The following is a 20,714-nucleotide window of genomic DNA, read 5'->3' on the forward strand; positions in this document are numbered from 1 at the left end:
ATTGGTACTACCCTTGCTTGCCTTTGCCATAGTCGTTCTATTTCTATTTGCAGGGCTTTGTATTTTGTTACCTTCTCCAGTTCTTTCTCTTCTATTCTGCTGTCTCCAGGCACTGCCACATCCACTATCCAGACTTTTTTTTCTGTCTTATCAACAACTGTTAAGTCCGGGTGTTATGTGGCAGGTGCCTGCCTGGCTGGATTCTGAAGTCCCAGAGCAATTTAACTTTTTCATTTTCTATGACTTTTTCTATTTTATGGCCCCACAGTTCTTCCAATGCACCATTTTTGCTACTTTGTCATGCTGCTGCTTGTAGACAGTTTCTGCAATCTTCTTGCCAGGTAGTCCACTGTTTCTTCAGCTTCTTTACATAGGTGGCACTTAACTGTCTGTTCCTGTCTTCTCATTATTATTATTTTACATTATTATTATTTGACACAAAAAACAACAGTGTACACAGCAAACGAGAAAACTATGCTGGGTTTCATAGCACAAATCACTAGTTGAACACTTCCCAAGCGTTTAGGACTGCGTGATATATTGGTGGATTATGCAAGCAGATCCTAGTAAAGTGGCCTTCTGCAGCTGACCAATGGTGATCCTGTCAGCACCAATTGTTTTTAAGTGCTTGCTTAGGTCTTTAGGCATAGCACCCAATGTGCCAAATACCACTGGGACCACCTGCACTGGTTTATGCCAAAGTCTCTGTAGTTCAATTTTCAAGTCTTGATATCTGGTGATATTTTCAAGTTGTTTCTCATCAATTCTGCTGTCACCAAGTATGGCAATGTTGACGATCCACACTTTTTTCTTCTGCACAATCGTGATATCCGGGGTATTGTGTTTCAAAACTTTTGTCAGTCTGTATTTGGAAGCCCCACAGTAGTTTTGCATGCTCATTTTCAACCACTTTTTCAGGCTTATGATCCCACCAGTTCTTTGCTACAGGCAGATGGTAGTTGCGACCATCTGGGGATTCTACCAGTTCGCACCTATTTGCTAGAACCGGTTGGTAACATTCTAAGCAGTTTGGAGAACCGGTTGTTAGAAGAAATTACTGGCCTAATCCTGTAAGGAAGCAGGTAGGAAACATTCTGGTGTTGCTTACAGAAACTGCCTCTCCATTAACACTTTTTACATTCTTGGCAGGATTAGACTTCCTGTCTCTGGAACTTCTCTGGAGTTTTTTTCCCCCTCCTTTGCTGGTACTTTGCTTGGTGGAGTGACCATTCAAAGTTACAATGGCACTGAAAAAAGTGACTTATGACCATTTTTCACACTTACGACTTGCAGCATCCCCACAGTCATGAGAGGCCAGGTGAGGAGATGCATGCCTTGATGTGAGTGATATTGAGTTGGCCACGCCCAGCCAATAACATGACCACCAAGCCACGCCCACCAACTAAGCCACAACCACAGAACTGGTTGTTAAAAAAATTGAATCCCACCCCTGGTTGCGACACAAGTTCCAATGGACCATCTGAGCGACTGTGTTGCGATGTGATTTGTAGTCAGTCTGAGCGATTGACTTGCAACAGCTCAGTATGCGATCGATGGTTTCATCCACTTCTTTGTAGAGTCTGCATTTGGGATCATCAGCAGATTTTTTTATTCTGGCTTTAATTGCATTCGTTCTAATGGCTGGTTCTTGGGCTGCAAGAATCAGGCCGTGTCTTTCTTCAGTGTTCCATTGGTCAGCCATAAACAGGTCTTTTCCTTATCTACTTTTCCTTGGATCTTTTAAAGGAGCTGTCCATGCAGTGCTTTGTTACACCAGCTGTAACTTATTATTATTATTATTATTATTATTATTATTATTATTATTATTATTATTATTATTAATTATTATTATTATTAATTTAGTTAAAATTATAAATATCTTTTCAGTAATAAAGGAAAAAACAAGTTTTGAAAAATCATTTGTACCAGGCCTCCCCACTGTATGTGTTTTGTTTGATATTAGTCCCATTCTCACAATTTTCTTATTTATCAGTTAAACTCCTAATTGGTAGGTCTGGCATCACAGAATTACCCTGACTGGGCTCATTTTGGAAACAGGATATCCACTTACTTTTTTCAAGAAGAGGCAGCATCCCATGAGTCTTTGTGCCAAGAGAACTCCAACAAGATTTCATTACATCAATATGTACCTCTTTTGCGATTGGCTAAGCAAGTAGTTAACAGACACGGCAGGATTACTTGTTAAGAGTCAAGTAAAGTGAATTTATACTTTTGCAATGAAATCTACAAAAGATCAATGAGTCTGGTGGACCAATGGACCCCTTTCTATTCTTTCCAACCCAACAAAATTTTTGGAAAGAATTCTGTAAATGGACCCTGTTTTTTTCTGATTGTGAGTGGGATGACTCTCCAAAAATTGAACAGGAATAGGACCAAATGTGGTGTGGCAGGAGAAATCAGCGAAAGAAAAGTAGAATTTGACAATGAGCAAGATCTGTCCAGGAACTCCAGAAGAAAAATTATTCTAGATGAACATCCCTTGAAAGGCTCTTCACTTCTTCATTCTAAGCCTGCTTGTCAGCAGAAAAGAAAATACAGACTTCTATTTTGGTCACTGCTGGAAAAGGGATTGGAAAGAATTCCAGAAGCCGTATTCTGCACCCTTTCCCTATTCCGTTGATGTTTCCACAACACATCCTCACCTCCACCGCCCACTGACCCAGTTAACTGTGGGAACAGGGCCTCAGCCTTTGCTGAAAATGAAGATCATACAAATCAATCATTGCAGTCTAAACCAAATTAAGAATGAATTACCAATTAGATGATAATGAGAGTAGCTGCAGCACTTCCAAATTATTCTAACAAAGATGCTGATGCTTTCCAGCACATAAAGTGAAGCTACATGGTTGTTTTATGCGTGGATAGTGAGTGACAATTGTTTTGGAAAGGGAATGCATTTGTTGGAACCTAGTATCCTGACTCTCAGCTACTGATAAAATGGTTTGGCTTACAAAAAATAATCAAGAGCTGTTAGTGAGCTCTTCAGATCTGCATTGTAGAAATTACAGATTGAAATGTACACCAGCTGCTGAAATAAACCAATCATGGAGGGAAAGAAGGATGGAACAAAAGAAATAAACAAAAAGAGGGCTGTGAAAATATTTACAGACCCCTCACATCCTGGACATGAACTGTTTCAACTCCTTCCCTCAAAACAACGCTATAGAGCATTGCACACCAGAACAACTAGACACAAGGAGTTTTTTCCTGAAAGCCATCACTCTGCTAAACAAATAATTCCCTCAACACTGTCCAACTATTTACAAAGTCTGCACTACTATTACTATTAATCTTCTCATTGCTCCTTATCACCCATCCCCTCCCACTTGTGACTGTATGACTGTAATTTTGTCGCTTGTATCCTTACAATCTATATTGACTGTTTCCTAATATGATTTGATTGCTTATTGTACCCTATGACTATTATTAAGTGTTGTACCTTATGACTCTTGACAAATGTATCTTTTCTTTTATGTATACTGAGAGCATTTGCACCAAGACAAATTCCTTGTGTGTCCAATCACACTTGGCCAATAAAAGAATTCTAATTCTAACATTGCCTGAACAATGTGTGAAACCTCATAGTTATGACTACCTTCTTCCAGCATCACTTGGAGAATATGCTTATTGACTAAGAAATATACAGAATCTTATCATAGAAAGAGTAAAGTATGAAGGGAATTCTGATAATTCCCAGAAATCTGCTGTTGATGCTTATGAGGGAATTAATAAATAGGATTTGCATCTTAGTATAAGCAATTCATAAATTATGATAAACATTCATAAATTAGCTTATGTTGTTTTAATCAAAAAGTACATTGAGCAAGTGTGTGTGTGTGTGTGTTACTCAACAGGTCCCGCTATAAAGATAACTTGCAGAATAGAAATGTCTCTGGTTCAATTACCATTCAGAAGAAAGCAGACTTGGAAGGTTGCCAATGTCTCATAGTTCAACAAACATCTGACTTAGCATTATATAGACAATAGTACACTCTGTCTATTAATAGAAAGTGGCAACTTCAATGGCCTCCTATAGTATTAATCATTAGGCAGGAGTACCTGCGCTCTTGTGTGCTTCTACAGGAGAACATTGTGTTGGAAGGGGCGGAATAATTTTATAGTAGTAAGGATGTTAACTTTTCACTGTGAAGTGTTGGAAGGGGCGGAATAATTTTATAGTAGTAAGGATGTTAACTTTTCACTGTGAAATGGCAAGAAAAAGCATGTTGGACCCAACACAACCAGGGTCTTCAGCTTAAATGGTTAATATGGGAACTGTTGATCTCAACTACCACAATATTACAAAAGAAGCCATTTCTAATGTATTGGGCAAGGCAGAATTAAAAGGCTGGTTACCCAATCATACAATTCAGCAGAAAAACAGTCTACCTAATCCAAATGATGTTTTCTTTACTTTATCATCCGTGTCCAAGCAATCAATTTGTACATTGACATACTGTGGCATTTATGGTCATTTCTTATCAGTTTCTCTTGTATGCCGATTTCCTTCCACTTCATTGCAAATCTTCATGAAATAAAACCATATGCTCTTCCATAGCAACATTCTAATACAAACACAGACTAATCTTTGTTCGCTGGAATACACAGTTCCTCCCCCCCCCCCTTGTTAACACAATCTGCATCTGCATGCAGTTCAACCAAATTCCATAGCAACCATATAAATAAAAATGAGTTTAAAAAAATATCTTTAAAAATGTTTTCCGGGAAATAGCTTGGAACATAAAAGGAAGAATGCAGTATTTGTAAGCAAAAGCAGCTTGAACGGAGTAGCATCACTGGTTATAAAAGGATTCTTTGCAACTTTCTGCTATAAAATGTTATGTGGCCTTAATTTGCATTAAGTAGAATTACACAGATTCTCATCACCGCACATCTATTTCATGGGTATTGTTCCAAAATAAAAATTACAATTGGCATCTTTAAAAAGAAAAGCTACATATTTGGCCTGAGAAAACGGTTACACTTAAACCACCAATTTTGTGTCCTACCATAACTAGTGTGATATATTAATTTGTACGTACATGTTTAAAAAGAAACAAAAAAGATAGAGGTAAAACAACCACAGGCAGAATTAGGTATCTAAACTTGAAGAGTTAGCTCAAAAAGTAATTTAAAAATTAAATAAGCATTTCGATTTTTTTTTTTTTAAATTCCCCACCTTATTTAAAAAATAAATTTATTTTAAAACACATATCTTGAAATTTTGATATGGTGGGTTGTATTTGTCTACTGTTTTGGTAGGATAAGGGAATTCATTCAGTATAGTGAGTTGCGTAATAGCCCACTGCTATTACTATCAATATTACTATCAATAATAATAGTAAAACCATTGAAATGTTACAAGGGGTGAGTAGCAGTGCTGCTCTTTAATCTCTCTCCTATCCCTGTAACATTTTGGTTTTCCCATACTGGGTAACCCAAAAGGAATGACAGAGAAGGCCCTCATACAGTCCGCATCTGGGTGGGTTCAGCAAATGTTACACTAGATGACATTCCACTTTCTTTCAGTTATGTAATACTGTAATTATTTTTCAGTTCATTTCAAATGCTGCTTCTTTCAAGTGAGTTCAAAAGTGACTTCGTCAGCAGGAGGACCAGTTCATTCAGTTTTTCCTTCGGCAAAAGATCTGACAAACAAGGACCACAGTTCCAGTAGATGGTCCAGAAATACTTCTGATGAGTCAGAGGCAAGACCTGACCCTCCTTTCCTCCCATCTTAATGAATCCCTACTACTAATTAAACTTACTATTAAACTAATCACAGGGATCTCCACGAAAAAGTAAGATACTGGGGAATCACCTAGACTAGAGCGAGTGCCGATAATATTTTGTTAAACAGATCGTGGGCCCAAACATATAAATGATCTTCACATCCCTATTCCTTGGGATCCTCTGTATAGGCAGTTAATCTAATAAACAGGCTGGAAAACCATTAAAAAGCTTAGCTACTGCTTTGGTATTTCTTTGTGCCCTGGAACAATGAAGGGCTAAGCTACATAACCCACTCTCCCCCTTTTTATAAAAACAAGACAATAAAGTTATCATAATAAATAACATTTACTCACCCTTTCAGGCAAGGACAATGAGCTAATGTTTATTTAGTATCTTGAAGCTACAAATGTACCAACCCAAGAGCTAAAGTTGCTATTACCACGGCAGTTTTTTCCAGTGTGTTGTCCAATCTAACTTTAAATGACTCAGTTAATGAGATGCTCATCATTTCCCCAGAGAGGCCACTGCATAGAGCAGTTAAGTTATTGAGATTTTAGGTTATTCATCAAAACTCTTGTCAGCTGCTTTTTAAGTATTTATTTGAAGTCCATCACCAGCATGTCCATTTGGCAGATACAGTCAGGGCACATGGGTGTCTTTTGCTTGCTATAAAGGATTCTCGTAATATTCTTCTTAATAATACAGTAAAGTATGACAGATTGTTTCACAATCTGCTGAATGAGACACCCAAAGTGCTCTTTATTAGCTCCATTTTTGGCTTGGCTTGAAGAACTGAATAGGGTCCCCAGGACTCCAAGTTGTGGATTCCGTGCTATTCGACTTCTTTATCAATGATTTGAATGGCAGGGTTGATGGATGTGTAGCAAGTCTGCAATTGACACTAAGCTGGGAAGTCTGGCTAAATACTTATGAGAAATTGTAAAGTGTTCCAGACTGACTTGAGCTATGGGCTGAATAGAATGGAATTTAACAGCATCTAGACAGGAAAAATAAAAGGCACAAATCTAAGATCAGCAAGGCTCGGTTTGGTATTTATTTAATAGAAAAGGAACTGGGTATTCTTGTTATATGTATGCGATAGCCAGTGAAAACTAAACTAACTAAAAAAAATAGTAACGTTTAAGTACTGTAGCTATAGGTCATTACCGCAGAGGCATGCCAGTGTTGAGCTGAATGATTGAAGTAGTTTAGTAGTTCAATATCATACCTTTGCAAATAATTAGAGCTGTTCAGATTTTTCCAGCTATTCTAGGTTCCTTCCCTACCATTCCAACGCTGGTACATCAACAAATGACCTGAAAACAACAAAGGCAACAAGTGGATTAACTAGATTCTGACTCATGATCCTCAATAACATTCCCCCACCACCAAAATGCCTTGTGGTAAATATGTTTGCCACAACAAATGGCAGCAACTTGACCTTGAAAAAATGAAGTGTCACATTTCTTAATTTTATTGACTCTGCCAACATGGTTATCCTATATCTTCTTTAAAATAGCTGGAACTAAAATATATTAAAGCTCATTGGTCCTTAATCTTAGTATGGAATGCTGCAATCTGGAATATGGGAGAAATATGAGTTAATCCATAAAATAAAATTTAAAAATTGATACATTGTGGATATGTGAAACAAGAAGGAAGAGGAAGGATACAATAGATCTGAATTGAAGATAGTTAATTTTGTGGAGTGAAGCTGAATACAGACATGAAAGCAGAGATGTAGGAAGAGTTATGAATTAAAAGATATGTCGAAGTGTATCAATTGGATGATTTTGGATTGATCCATGTTTTGATCCCAGGAATGGGTTTACTTGAAGATTTAGAGGAAAAATTTTGAAAACAATGTGTAATACTGAGTTAATAATGCAATCAACAGGAAACATTCTATTTGGTGATGTGAATAAATGGATGAGAAATGGAAGTAAAAAGAAGTGACTGAGCCATTTAGAAATATCTTGGTGAATATCTACTTTTAAAAAGGTTTGCTTTGAATACATGGTTTAAGCATAAAGAAATGGAATAAATACACAGTAAATCTAAAAGTGTGACTTCAATGTTTGAATGTGATGAAAGCCATAAATGATACAACTATGTGGAATAGTTAACAAGTGCTTGAAAATTGAGCAATCTAGAGATGCGAGGTCTACCTGGATCCTTTAATGTATTTATGATACATCTGTAACAGTGATGGCGAACATTTTCGGCACCAAGTGCCGAACACGTGTGCATACAGGTGCAGGTGTGTGTGCCGGAGCGCCAGAAAACCAAAAAGCAGCTGGTCGGTGAGCGCATATCTGTTTTTTGGGCTTTTTTGGCCATTTTGGGGGCTGTTTTTGGCCATTTTCAGGCAATTTTTTCAGGCCCAAACCAGCCTGGAAAACAGCCTGTTTTGGCCATTTTTTAGAGTCATTTTCTGGGCATTTTCGGCCCCCAAAAATGGCTCGAAAAAGGCCCCAAAACAACTAAAAAAACAGCCTGTTCTTTGGCTGATTTTCAGGCTGTTCTCTGGTGCTCCAGTGCCCACGAAAGCCAACTGGCCAGAAACTATAAGAGCAGCTGGTGATGGTGTGCATGCCCACAGAGAGGGCTCTGCGTGCCACCTGTGGCACATGTGCCATAGTTTGCCATCACAGATCTACAAGGTACTCTTGAAGCTATTTTGGTTAGGGACATGAATATACAACAAATATTTACACTAACTCAGGTCAAGAAGCGAAAATAAAGCAAGCTTGCAAATTCTATAAAATTCTATTGTATAGTTGATCCTTTAATCTTTATTGAATGTTCAGTCTGTACTGTTTTTTAGTGATTTTGAATTTTTAATATAAAAATAACATTCAAAACGAATATATTTGCGGAATATGTCCTCAAAATGATGTGTAATATAAAGTACTCCAATCTGTAGTCCACTGATATCTTCAGGAGCTATCATGGATTTCTCCTTCTTCAGAAGAAGAATTTTCCTTGATCATGTCTTCGTTAGATTTATTGATTTCTACAGGGGAAAAAGAAATATATTTATACATTTTTTGCTATTTACTCAATCTCGTTGCATCTGCCACTAATGTGCCTATCTATAAACACACCAATATTGATAAATAGCTGAGTAAATGAGTTGCAGAAATTCTGGATTTGCTATAAAATTATAGTCCTCAATATAATACAGATAGCCCTCATTTGCCTTGTACAACAACTCTTCAAAGTAATGATGGTGATGAAAAAGTAACTTTGGTACCTATCCTTACATATAAGCCCTTCCCAGGTCTGTAAAACAAAGGAAAGCTGAAGTAAGATAATAAGCACAGTTGCTGTTTCACTTAGCGTTTCACAAGCACAGTTGCTGTTTCACTTCACTTAACCACTGAGTTGCTTTGTCAGGCTCCGAGTTCACCCAGAGCCCGTCAGTTCCGAATATGCCTCGCAGTAAGTCAGCTGGCCATGTCATCTTATCTCTGCTGTTGCCAGATCTGTATTTCTGCTGGCCGATGGCTTTGGAATGACTCAGCAGAGCTGAGGATGGATTCTGCAACAACTGCGGGGCTGCTGGAACTGGCTCTTTTCATGTATTGATGTGGTGCATATTGTTAAAGTGGGTTGGGGCACATATAGTAATTAGGTAATTAGGACTTTGGTTAAAACATGGTGAACATGGCACCAGGTGGGGGTCAGTTAGTGATGGTCGGAATAGGGTAGGGATGTAGACATATTATAGGATTAATAGCATTTAGGGATAATGGGTTAGGCATGGCCAGAATTAGAACTGCGTATAGGCCTGGGTGTGGTGGGGTATGTCCCATGATAATGGTGATAAAAGGGAGCAAACTCAAACCCAACTCTAACCTTGCCTGACTTTTAGCCATTCTTGCCTGATTAGAGTATTTGTTGTTTGATGCTATATTGAATAAACCATCATTGTCCTAAAGAGGAGCTGGAGTTTGGATTCATTTAAAGACAAATCTTTAATACTCAAGGACTGGCTGAAATGCTTGTTCCAAATTGTGTTTGCTAAATGAGTACTACCTGTACAAACATTGCTAACAGTAAAAAAAAAAAAAAGTTCTGTTATCCTCTGATCAATTAAGATAATTTCAAATCTTTAATCTAGGGGAGCATGCTAATATCTCAAAACTAATAAAATGGAGAACAGAGGAAAAAACAGAATGAACTAGACAACCCATTTGGGCCTTTGTTTCAGCTAAATAATCATTGTACACTAGCCCCTCTGCTCAGTCACACAATCCCATGCAACATCCTTGTATTCCCTCCCTGCCCTATCCCCTCTCCCCATCTATGTCGCATCCTTGCCACACTTCACAGGTATTCTCCATGATTCTACCCCTTGCACACCCTCCCCAATCACTGCCACACTTCTTGTGCACTCCCTTGTTCACTCCACTGGCAGTAGCCACTTACAGTACTTGCCTACTGGCTTTAGACTTGCAATTTCTTGCAGTCTTCCCCACTGATTTTGCTTGTGGAAAACTTGCAGATAGGAAGTCAATGAGGAAACTGCAGAGGTTACAAATTGCTTGGGTAAAGTATCCCCGACCTGTACACCATTCCCCAGTCCCCCTACATTCATGCTGGCCACTCATACATTTTCATGCACTATCCTGACCCACAGGACATCTTCACGCACTTCTCCAACCTGTGTTGCACCCTCGCTACACTTCTCAGGCTTTTGGGAAGCTTGCAGGGACACCAGCGATCACAACTGAGTTTAGACTGCTGGCTTCCCCAATGAATTGTGGAATACTGTCAGGTAATTTGGAAATGACAATCACATTTCTTGCTCTGACTTGTGGGAAGCCACCACAACTTTTAAAAAATTTCAATCTCAGGGGAGTACCGAGTTCCAAATTTTAGACCCATTCTAAAAGCTAGCCACTTAAAGTACCTTGGTCCAAAAATTGTTACCCTATGATGCACTCTTTTGCTCAATTGGAAATTGTCAAAGAGTTTTAGCAGTATATAGATATATGTCAATCCCAACCTAAAATCAAATCTGCACCAAACAAATGCCCCTAATTATTGACAGCAGTTCCTTAAGAGCTGATTTCTAGGGACTCACTTATCCTTTACTCTATGGGTCAGAATGCTTCTGGCAATGGAACTGCCAGAAAGTAATAATACCAAAGTAGTGGGCTTGGTCAGGCTTCATGAAAAGGATATCTATTTTGATAAAGATCAGCATTCCTTTTATTATTTGTTTTAAGTTCTAAAATTATTATTAATTACTGTTTCATCCAAGATGATTCTTCCCCTCTCATAGTATTTTGTATGCTGGAACGGTATGGGCAAAAGTTCTGTGAGATATAGTTATAACATTTAGGACAAAGACTAAATACGATTACTATGCCAGAGAAAACCTGATATTTCCTTTTCCTGCAATTTATTCTGATAATCTGATATTTAGTGTCTGAGCTCAGGCTTTAATGTCAAAAACTTCTGTGATGTGAATCCTAATGATTGGAATTTCAGAATCACATTGAATTTCAATGTTAGCCCCAGATGGAAGGGTGATCTGGATCATTATTCAGAAAATGACCTTTCATTCATTCGAGACCGATACTTGTCTATTTAATCTCCTAGAGTTCTGTTTGCTCAAAAAAATGGGAGATTTGAAGGCTTGCTGAAAGAGATTATATGTTGATCTGATATTACCTCAGGAGCACTTTTCTTTTCTTTCTGTATATTCTACTGGCAGAAAAATACCTGGAAATAAAGAATATATCACTTCTGGCAATGATTTTATTAACTACCTTGCCTAATTTCAAAGTGGTTTAACTATAGAAGCCTTGGAATACAAAAAAAAATCTTGATGGAGAAGACCTGATCTAAGTGGCTTTAAAATATTTATCTAGTTCAAGAAAGATAAGCATTTTGGTTTTCATGGCCCAATTAGAATCAATTCTGCTCTCTATTTACATGATTTCCTGATTCTTCTTGCAGTGAGGCATGTATAAATTATGCACTTGTTTCAAGAGATTTAGAAATTCTGATTTCCCTTCTCTCAACACAGTAGTGGACCCTGCTCTGTATTGTATTATTGATGTAGAAACAAAATCTTTGAAAGACAGAATCAAAGGATCTAGGCTATAGTTGCATACAGGTAGTCCTTGACTTAGGACCACAAATGAGCCCAAAATGTATGCTAATCAAGACAGTTGGTAAGTGAGTTTTGCCTCATTTTACAACTTTTCTAGCCACAGTTGCTAAGTGAATCACTGCATTTGTTAAAGAGAATCTGGCTTCCCCATTGACTTTGCTTGTAGAAGGTCTCAAAAGGTGACCACATGATCCTGGACACTGTAACCATCATAAATACATGCTAGTTGCAAGCATCTGAACTTAGATTATGTGATCATGGGGGTGCTTCAACAATTGTTAAATCTGAAAAACAGTTACATGTTACTTTTTTCAGCGCTGTTACAATTTTGGAACTCTGAGTAAATGAATGATTGTAATTCAAGGACCACCTGTAGTTAAAATGGAGAACCTGAAAAATACCTAAATAAATTTGATGTGAATATGAAGGTAAGTCTTTATGATATTGTGTCAATTATTTGCAGCAGAACAAAATTATTTTTCCTCATTCTGAGTTTCTAACAATCAAGGCATAAAAAGGCCCATTATCAAAATGATACATTATTCACAGATACTGTAAAAATAAAAACCTTCCCCTTTCTTTTTCTAAGATGGGGACCAATTTATGGAACAGCTGAATAATTGTTTCCAAAATCTGATGGAAGCTTCAGCTTCCACGCTAATCTTAAATAAGTCTTGAAAAAGGGAAAAAAAGAGTTCTTTCTCTTTCTAAGAAAGTCTGCAGGTACATTTTCTCATGTTTTGTTTCCATTAAGAAGGCTTTTTAGAAGTGTTTAGAGAAAATGGAGCATTTCAAATAATTAGCTTAAATTATGCACTTCACCACATAATCAGATACTCTATTCCTTTATCTACTTTAAGGGGAAGGATGTCTACTGTGAAAACAAAATTGGCCAGGATAGTGGCGGAGTAGAAACTTTCTGAGCATGCCTTTCCTTTTCCTTTTATTTTTTTTCCTAACCTAAAGAGTGATAGAGAGCCATTATGTAAAGGGGCTCAGGACTCTGCCCCTCAGCAAGAAAGCCTTTTGAAAACTGAACAGAAACTTGGTCTGGGGGCAGAATTATCCAAAAGAAAGACTGAGTTGAAAATGAGCCAGATCTGTCCAAGTGCTGAGGAAACAAAACCAAACAAAACAATCCCCTAATGCAGTCCTATGGGATAAAAAAGGGGGGCAGCATCTTGGAATGTTGCCAATTCCTTCCTTCTAAACGCCCCCCCCCCCTTTTTTTCCTCCTAGTCATGTCACTCAAAGGAGAGCTATTATACAGAAGTTTTAAAAATCCAGAAGTCAAAACCGGCAGTGCTTTCCCCGTTTCTTTGTCTAAAGAGTAATTTAGTGGGACTGTAGGTAAAGACAGACTTTCAAAGCAAAAATGATGACAAAAGCTTTTAAGCTATAAAGAGATTCCATTCTTTTCGGTTTCTTGCACAGGAAAAAAAATTCCTACCTTCTGTGGGATTGTTCCACAACAAGTTTTGGTGGCATCATTATCAACCTCATCCTCATCCCAGTATCACTATGATGACTTGTCTTGAAGTCAAACGTGAACTGAGGACTGATCCCTGTCGTCTAAATAGAAGATCTAAAGAATATCTTTGGGGCATGGAAAAAAGAGATTTTTCCATTCTCCCATTCCTATTTCCCGCCCTCTTTATTTTGCTGGTAAAATTATTTCTATAATCAAATAAAGAAATATGAAAATGGAACAAATGCCCTTTAAGCTTCTCCTAAAGGAACTATTAACATATGACGTAGGAACTCTCAGCTGGGAAATCAGGAAAGGAAAAATAATGTCTGCCAGGATTCCGGCAGTTACCCCAATTAAATTATGAGTCTCGAGCCAAACTTCCAAAACTTGAAAGGATTTATTGGGAGTTAACATGTTGCCTGGCACTGCTTGGGTGTAGCCGACTCTGAGACACATAATTCATTGTCACCCTTGACCCTGATTTTCCCCCACCCCCTGAGTGTATCATAATTCATATTCTCCAATGAGACACATCCATAGCTAAGAGTCATCAATCATGTTCTCCAGTTAGATTTTTGCATGGCAGAAACTTTAGTCACGTAGTTACTATCTCTGAAAAATTATTTATGGAATGCACTTCCGATTTCCAAGCTTCCACACTGCTCTTTCAAACCCCTTTCTCCCCTCCCTTTCTGTTGGCAACTCTAAAATGACCATAGAAATAGTTTATGAGTTGACAGTGTTTCTGTTCCAATAGGTCGGTGGTGGGATTTAATTTTTTTTTTACTACCGGTTCTGTGGGCATGGCTTGGTGGGCGTGGTGTGGCTTGGTGGGCATGGCAGGGGAAGGATACTGCAAAATCCCATTCCCTACCAACCCCATTGGGGCTGAATCTGATTTCCAGCTCTGTTCTTCTATGTAGGGCAACAAAAGAAGACCCAGCCAATCAGCTGGGACTCGGGAGGCAGAGAATAGATGGGGGCGGGGCCAGTCAGAGGTGGTACTTTCCGGTTCTCTGAACTACTCAAAATTTCCGCTACCAGAAATTCTCCAGAATTGGTCAGAACCTGCTGAATACCTCTTCTGTAACAGGACCAATGAGATATGGGTTATCTGCTATGAGGCATCTCAATATCTAAGAGCGTGCTTCATCAGAAACCCAGGATGTTGCACACTGCCTTGTGTTTTAGAATAACAAAAAGGTAGATTTAAAATGTGAAGTATTATCTGATAGAAACATTAACACACACACACATCAGCAATAATTATGAATGTGACTGAAGATTTGCAATTGTCTTGAAAAATGTTATCTTGTGTTGCTCAACATAAAAGTGTTCCTCTCATTTCTGACAGATGGACGTACATACAAATAGGTACAAACATATAATGAGAGAATCACTTCCACAGGTTTATGACTGAGGGAAATCTCCATTTGAGGTTTCAGCTGAAATAAAAATGTTTGGCCTGCCAAGTTAGGAACTTTGCGCAGAATTACTTTGTTATTTTTCCTTAAGAGGTCATCTGAAATTCAGGCTTTGCCTTCCATTGAGGGCAACACCTTTGTGGCAAAAAGGGACAGAAATCAGAAATTATGGCATGACTATGTTTTACTGCAAGTATTAAGAAAGCAACACAGGCATTTTTTCAGTTCTAACAGCTAATAAAATAATTTTGTCAGGTGGTATTGCATTAAGGATTTTCTTAGTTCTCTAATTCATACAGAAAACTGTTGAGTCCTGATATTTCTGCACATTTCAATATTTCAACATAATGCTGTGGAATAGGAGCCAAAGATATTGTAATCAGGACTGCCTAATGCCTGGCTGTTGATGTCATAGTGTGATCACTCATTTCCTGATGTGCTCATCACCCGGCTCCATGTGCATTCCAGCTTACCCCAATTCTCCTTTCATAGCATTATTAACTCTTACTCAAAGGTCAAATAATTTTACATACAGAGAGGAATCCACACCCCCTAGTAAGAACCACTTATTTTACTGAAACAGAACTAATGGAAAACTTACAGGCAATAATGAACACTGAGAAACAGAATAAAAACTAAAATGTCAACAACATCTGTATAATTCTACTAAGAAATACCTTAATAACTATACATCAGAAATGTAGAGAAATAACTATGCATCAGAAATGATCAGATAAGAAAAGCATACAAGGGCTCTTTTCCTGAACTGAGTCAGTTTAAAAAAAATGTAGGGTGTATCAAGAATAGAAAGATTGGTTTTTCTGTAAAATTTATTCTTTCAGCTGGATAGCAATACAAATGGGGTTCAGCGTGCAAACAAAATTTAACTCTCCCTTTTCTTCTGCCTTCTGCTGTCAAATAATTTATGAGAATTCAGAGATTCACCATATGCTGGCAACAGTAACATTGCTGTTGAAATGAGTGAGCTTCCCCTAAAATATGTTTGCTGCTAAATTCTTCAGTTAATCAAGAACTATGCTTAAAACTTACTGGAAATCTCTCACATATAGCATAACCTTTATCTTTTTAGTGCCTTTACATCCTCTTCTCTCTCTGGATATCTGTGCCAGTTAGATAGATCCTATGCTGTATCATTCTCTTTCTTTGCATAATAATATTCCATAAAGACAGAAGTGTATTTAAGGCAACCAACAGAAAACCCATAAAATTTACTCAATTCTATCAAATTCAAATTCAATTTTCTGATCTTCTTTTGGTGCTCTTCAGGCACCTTGGAACATATAACTCTTCAGCAGCTCAAGACTGTCTATTTCTTTGTGTCCTAGCCCTATGATTCCCAAACTGTGTTCTATGATGACCTGGAGCACTATATATATATATAGTGCTCCAAGTCATCATAGAACACACTAGTAACTTCCCACCCCCTTCTTGCTCATGTCAACTTTCCTCCTGTGTATAAAAAAACATCATTTTTCATCCCCCAGGTCTTTCTCAGCCTCATATTATACAACTAATGCAGTTTATATGTCTGAGAGATCATGTGACAGGATGTCAGAGAGTATATATACTTTATTCATTCTATCACACTGATTCTAGTTTTCAACTTTTATTTAAAAAACTAATGGGCAAGGCTTTTTAGTAATTGCTTAACTGTTATAAGCATCCCTAAGAATTAAAGTTTAATAGCCCCTGAAGGGATCCCGGCTTCTCAACTGGATTTTAATGGTTTCATCCTACACAAAGCAGAATTTATACCCAGACATAATTTGAACATTTGAAGCTCTGTGTAATACATAGACTTCCAACTAAGGGTCATTTGTTCTGGAAAACTGCAGACATTAAAACACGTGCTACACTAGAGCATTATCTGGAGGAATATTTGTAGGGTATCTATCCTATAAAATTCAATTAGTTAGAAATCAGAGCTGCAACAATTAAGTTACATGAAATTTAACTATAAAGATAAACATCTGTGCCAATCATATATTTGCTGTATATTATTGTTGTTGTTGTTGTTTTGAAACAACTATTCATAGACCACTACCTAAGTACATGTTTATTCACTGCATCAAATATTATTTAGAATATACAACGAATACCTTTGTTTACATTCTGGCCGAGAATCACCATATCTGTTGTGAATTTCCGCAATACCACATGCAGAGTTGGATATTCAATGACAACCTTCCCTTTCAAATTGTCTAGAAGGCTTTTATTGGCATCCAATTCTTGATATCTTTTGGAAAGAATAATAAGCATAATAAGTATTATACAGAGATTTGATTATTCCAACATAAACAATATGACATTTTTTTCAGGAACAAATATTCACTTGCTCTCATCAGATGTTAGCCTTAAAAAAAGTTGACAGGTTTGCTGATCAAACTTCAGCTTTCTAGGACATGTGAAAATATTTTAGTACTTTGGTGAGTCACTTTCCAAGACATATTTTAATGCAGTGCTAATCCACCTTCTATTGTAAACAGAGACGTGAATTTCAAACTATCAATGGAAAATCCCTAAAATTTATTCAAATATATGAGGTAATAATACATCTCTTACAGCTCAACATTCTGTTGCAATGTGCAATTCCATATTGTTAGCCTTTAAAAATAGTCCATTTTTAGGATGTTCCATCATATGTTCTTTTTTTTCCTTTTCCAGCTACAGGAATACCTAATTTGGGCTTTGCTTATGATGTTGAAATAACTTAGCTATGTAGCATTCTCTGAGAGAAAGGGGGGAGGAGGGAGGGAGAGTTACAACTATTTTATTTAACATGTCTTTAGTAAAGAGAATGCCTTTGATTAAATATGTACTGTATCACATTTCAGATTTTCAGGCCATGAAGCCTTAATCAATGGATTTAAATTTTGAAAAATGTCTACAAATTTTTTAGGATTTTTCCAATAGCAAGAATATTTTTAGCATTTTTATTATAATTCTTGCCAAATTTCAACTCACTTAGATGACAATATCTTGAAACAGTAGGCCATTTCTTTCTGACAAAAATGTAGACATGTTCCATATTAAGTTTTTGTTTGAAACAAAAAATTGGAAAGAGTAATTTAAATGCTCAAGTCCAATCCCGCTGTTCAGGGCAGGAATAAAATCAATCTGCATGCATAGAAAAGCATATACCCACATTAACATGATTAAATAGCTGACATAACTAATAATTTAGCCATTTTTAAATACAGAACATTTATTTATTCATTTTGTTTTACAGATTTTATAGGCTGCCTAATTTAGAAGGCTCTGGGTAAGTTACAACATGCTAAAATTATAAGCAGCAACAGAAATAAAAATGATAAAATGTTAGTAATGTTAGAAGGGAGAAATATACAAAATGCTTGAGATTTTTCCTCCTACATGTATATTTCCACATGGAACACAAATTAAAGTCTTCTATTATAATTTGATGCGGGAACTGTTAGTGCTAGAATGCACCAAACAGATACATTGAAGTGCCTATTTGTTAATCGTTTATGTAACGTGAATTGTAATGAAAGCAAAGATAGACAGACATGTAAGTATGAACTGAACACGCACAGGTGGAACACAAATAAAACTGATACATTTCTCACTATGAATGATGCTAGGTAGGATTACAAGTACCCCTCCCACAACTCTTTGCAAATAGAAAAATGACACAGTAGTTTTACCTTATCTTACTCTTTTGCTGTGCAGGAAGTTGTATCACAGGGGTTTTTAATCCAATTTTCAATTTAAAGACACCCCATTTATGTAATTTCATTTCATTTCTAGAGGTTATTGAATCTAATAGCTCACCATTATTGGCAGATTATCGGATCTAACAGCCCACCAAATAAGAAAAATTACTGATTCTGTTACATCTAATCCCTTTAGTATCGAAGCAAAATGAATATTACTACCTTTAAAAAAGTTGTATGGTTAGGCCATATAACTGAAAGCATCTTTTGAAAAGGTTTTATTATCACTTTATCTCACTAGATTTTCTAGTGATAGATGGGATCATGTAGTATACCATTAAAGAAGCAGAAAGAAGATCAAAGAATTATCTCAGTAATAAATTGCTCTTTTAGTTTCCCAATAATGATCTAGCAATATTCAGCAAAATACTCCATGCACCAAACTTTGAAAGTTTAATTAATGTACAATTAAGTGTTGGGAAGAATTAATGGTTGTTTTGGAAGCAGAATTCAAATTGCAATAAAGCAATAAAGTAATTTAGTTTAATCCTGAACTCCCCATACCAACAACTGCAAACTGAATTCCTCAAAGAAAAATTCCATTTACTCATATTTTTAGAATTACCCAAATGACTTGGGTCTAACACCAATTGTATATACCAGATACCTTTCCTCCCACCCACCCCCTCCATGATGCATTCACAGCAATAAGTAAACAATAGAATATTTGTAAATAACTGTAATAATTTGTATTTAGCCACTTTTTTTTTACAATTATGGATGTATATGGTACTACACTTCAGAATAAGCTTTTCATAGGAAAATAATGAGAATGCCAATGCCCCAAATGCCAAACGAACAGACATAAATTCCTAAATGAAATTATAATTATTAAATGATTACCATGCTCTTAAAACTATTGCGGAATCAGGGAGTCTGAGGGATCCAGAAGGCAGCAGGTTGTCCCTTTCAATGTCAAATATGCAATTATCCTAATCTGGATTTGTATAGACTGTTTCTGCTTTCGAATTCCTTAGCAATAACTACAGGGCACATGTTAATATTTTTGATAAACTTCACAGGGTTATAGTTTAATGGTCCAAATTCAATTAAAATACAGTAATGCAACTTGCATTTCTTGGTTTGGAAAGAAAGAACTTTATGCAAGAGTTACTTCCTTTCACTCCAACTTCAATCATCATGAAAATAATTTGTTTTTGTTTTTTTACCTCAAGTAATTATGACCAGTTCTTCCTAAACCCATTTAAAAAAAAAGAATACGAGTATTTTAAATTCAAAGAGTGCTTTCATAACATTTGGAACAGCATATGAGGAGAAACATATCTGCTGATTTATTTACAGTACTTTAATACAAAGAACGGCAGTACCTTGGCAAGAATCTCCACACATTCTTTTCTGGTTAAGCAAACATTTACCACCAAAAGGCTAAAGTCATTCACATGCCACAATACACTTTCCATTATCTCATGTTTTAGACAAAACATCCTTAGCGTCCAGCTTGGCAGAGCATAAAACATTTGTACTTTAAACTATTTTATGATAGTAAATTATTCAAGTGTTAGATCACCAAGGCCTAGTTTTAAGTAAACTTCATTGGTTGACAGACAGGGACAACTTCTGGCTAATACCCAAACTTTTTGGTAAAGTATGGAAGTATCTCTTACAATATTTTAAGAGTTTTTCTTACAATAATGTCACTAACTAAACTTATTCCCCTGTTTTATTTTTAATTCCTTGGTTACCCCCCACTTTCATTAAAAAGATACTATCCTGTTTCTCTGCAACAGAAATTTATTCAGCACTTAAACAAGCCTTAAAATATCTTGTTTATTCAATTTATCATCAATTCTACTTCAGACTTCCAACACTGCTAAAACAACAAGCCTAGGTTAGGTGTTTCAAAGTAAACTACAGGGATGACAATGTCAGATTTGACAGTTTTTCATATTACAAAAAACCACCACCCACCCACAGCTTTTATAACGAAGCTTTATCTCTTACATTCTTGTTGACATCTAATTTCCATGATCAGCAGGAAGGACGGAAGAGATAAAAGGAAGCTAAGAAGAGACCAGAAGGTTATATATTAATCTTTAGCTAATCATGTTTGGCTAAACATGGCAGTGGCTCAAAAGATAGGATACAACAAGTATTTACTGCTGGATCATAATTTGTAGTCTTTAGTGCTGTGCTAGTCTATTTGACTCACAGCTTTGTCC

At 36.7% G+C, this 20,714-nt stretch overlaps 1 protein-coding gene and 1 pseudogene across 3 annotated transcripts in view; both read right to left on the reverse strand.

Annotated features, from left to right (window-relative positions):
• Positions 1–271: 271 nt before the first annotated feature.
• On the reverse strand, positions 272–2,047 carry LOC148131250 (uncharacterized; annotated as a pseudogene).
• A 6,474-nt stretch (positions 2,048–8,521) lies between these two features.
• Positions 8,522–20,714, reverse strand: part of ZNHIT6 (zinc finger HIT-type containing 6) — a 41,693-nt gene continuing 29,500 nt past the window's right edge. For 2 of the 3 annotated variants that reach the window (XM_026674152.2, XM_087960563.1), the window contains 2 exons: positions 16,900–17,036; positions 8,522–8,770 (listed from right to left, as the gene is read on the reverse strand). In XM_026674152.2, the coding sequence (XP_026529937.1) occupies positions 8,694–8,770; positions 16,900–17,036 (214 nt within the window). In that variant the 3' untranslated portion in view covers positions 8,522–8,693. Of the gene's footprint in view, positions 8,771–15,829; positions 15,901–16,899; positions 17,037–20,714 lie in introns of all 3 variants that reach the window. The other variant, XM_087960562.1, reaches the window with a different exon arrangement.

Source organism: Notechis scutatus, chromosome 3 (genome assembly GCF_049901735.1).
Source record: "Notechis scutatus isolate UNSWTSFEM ecotype Mainland chromosome 3, rNotScu1.2, whole genome shotgun sequence".
Taxonomy (NCBI): domain Eukaryota; kingdom Metazoa; phylum Chordata; class Lepidosauria; order Squamata; family Elapidae; genus Notechis; species Notechis scutatus.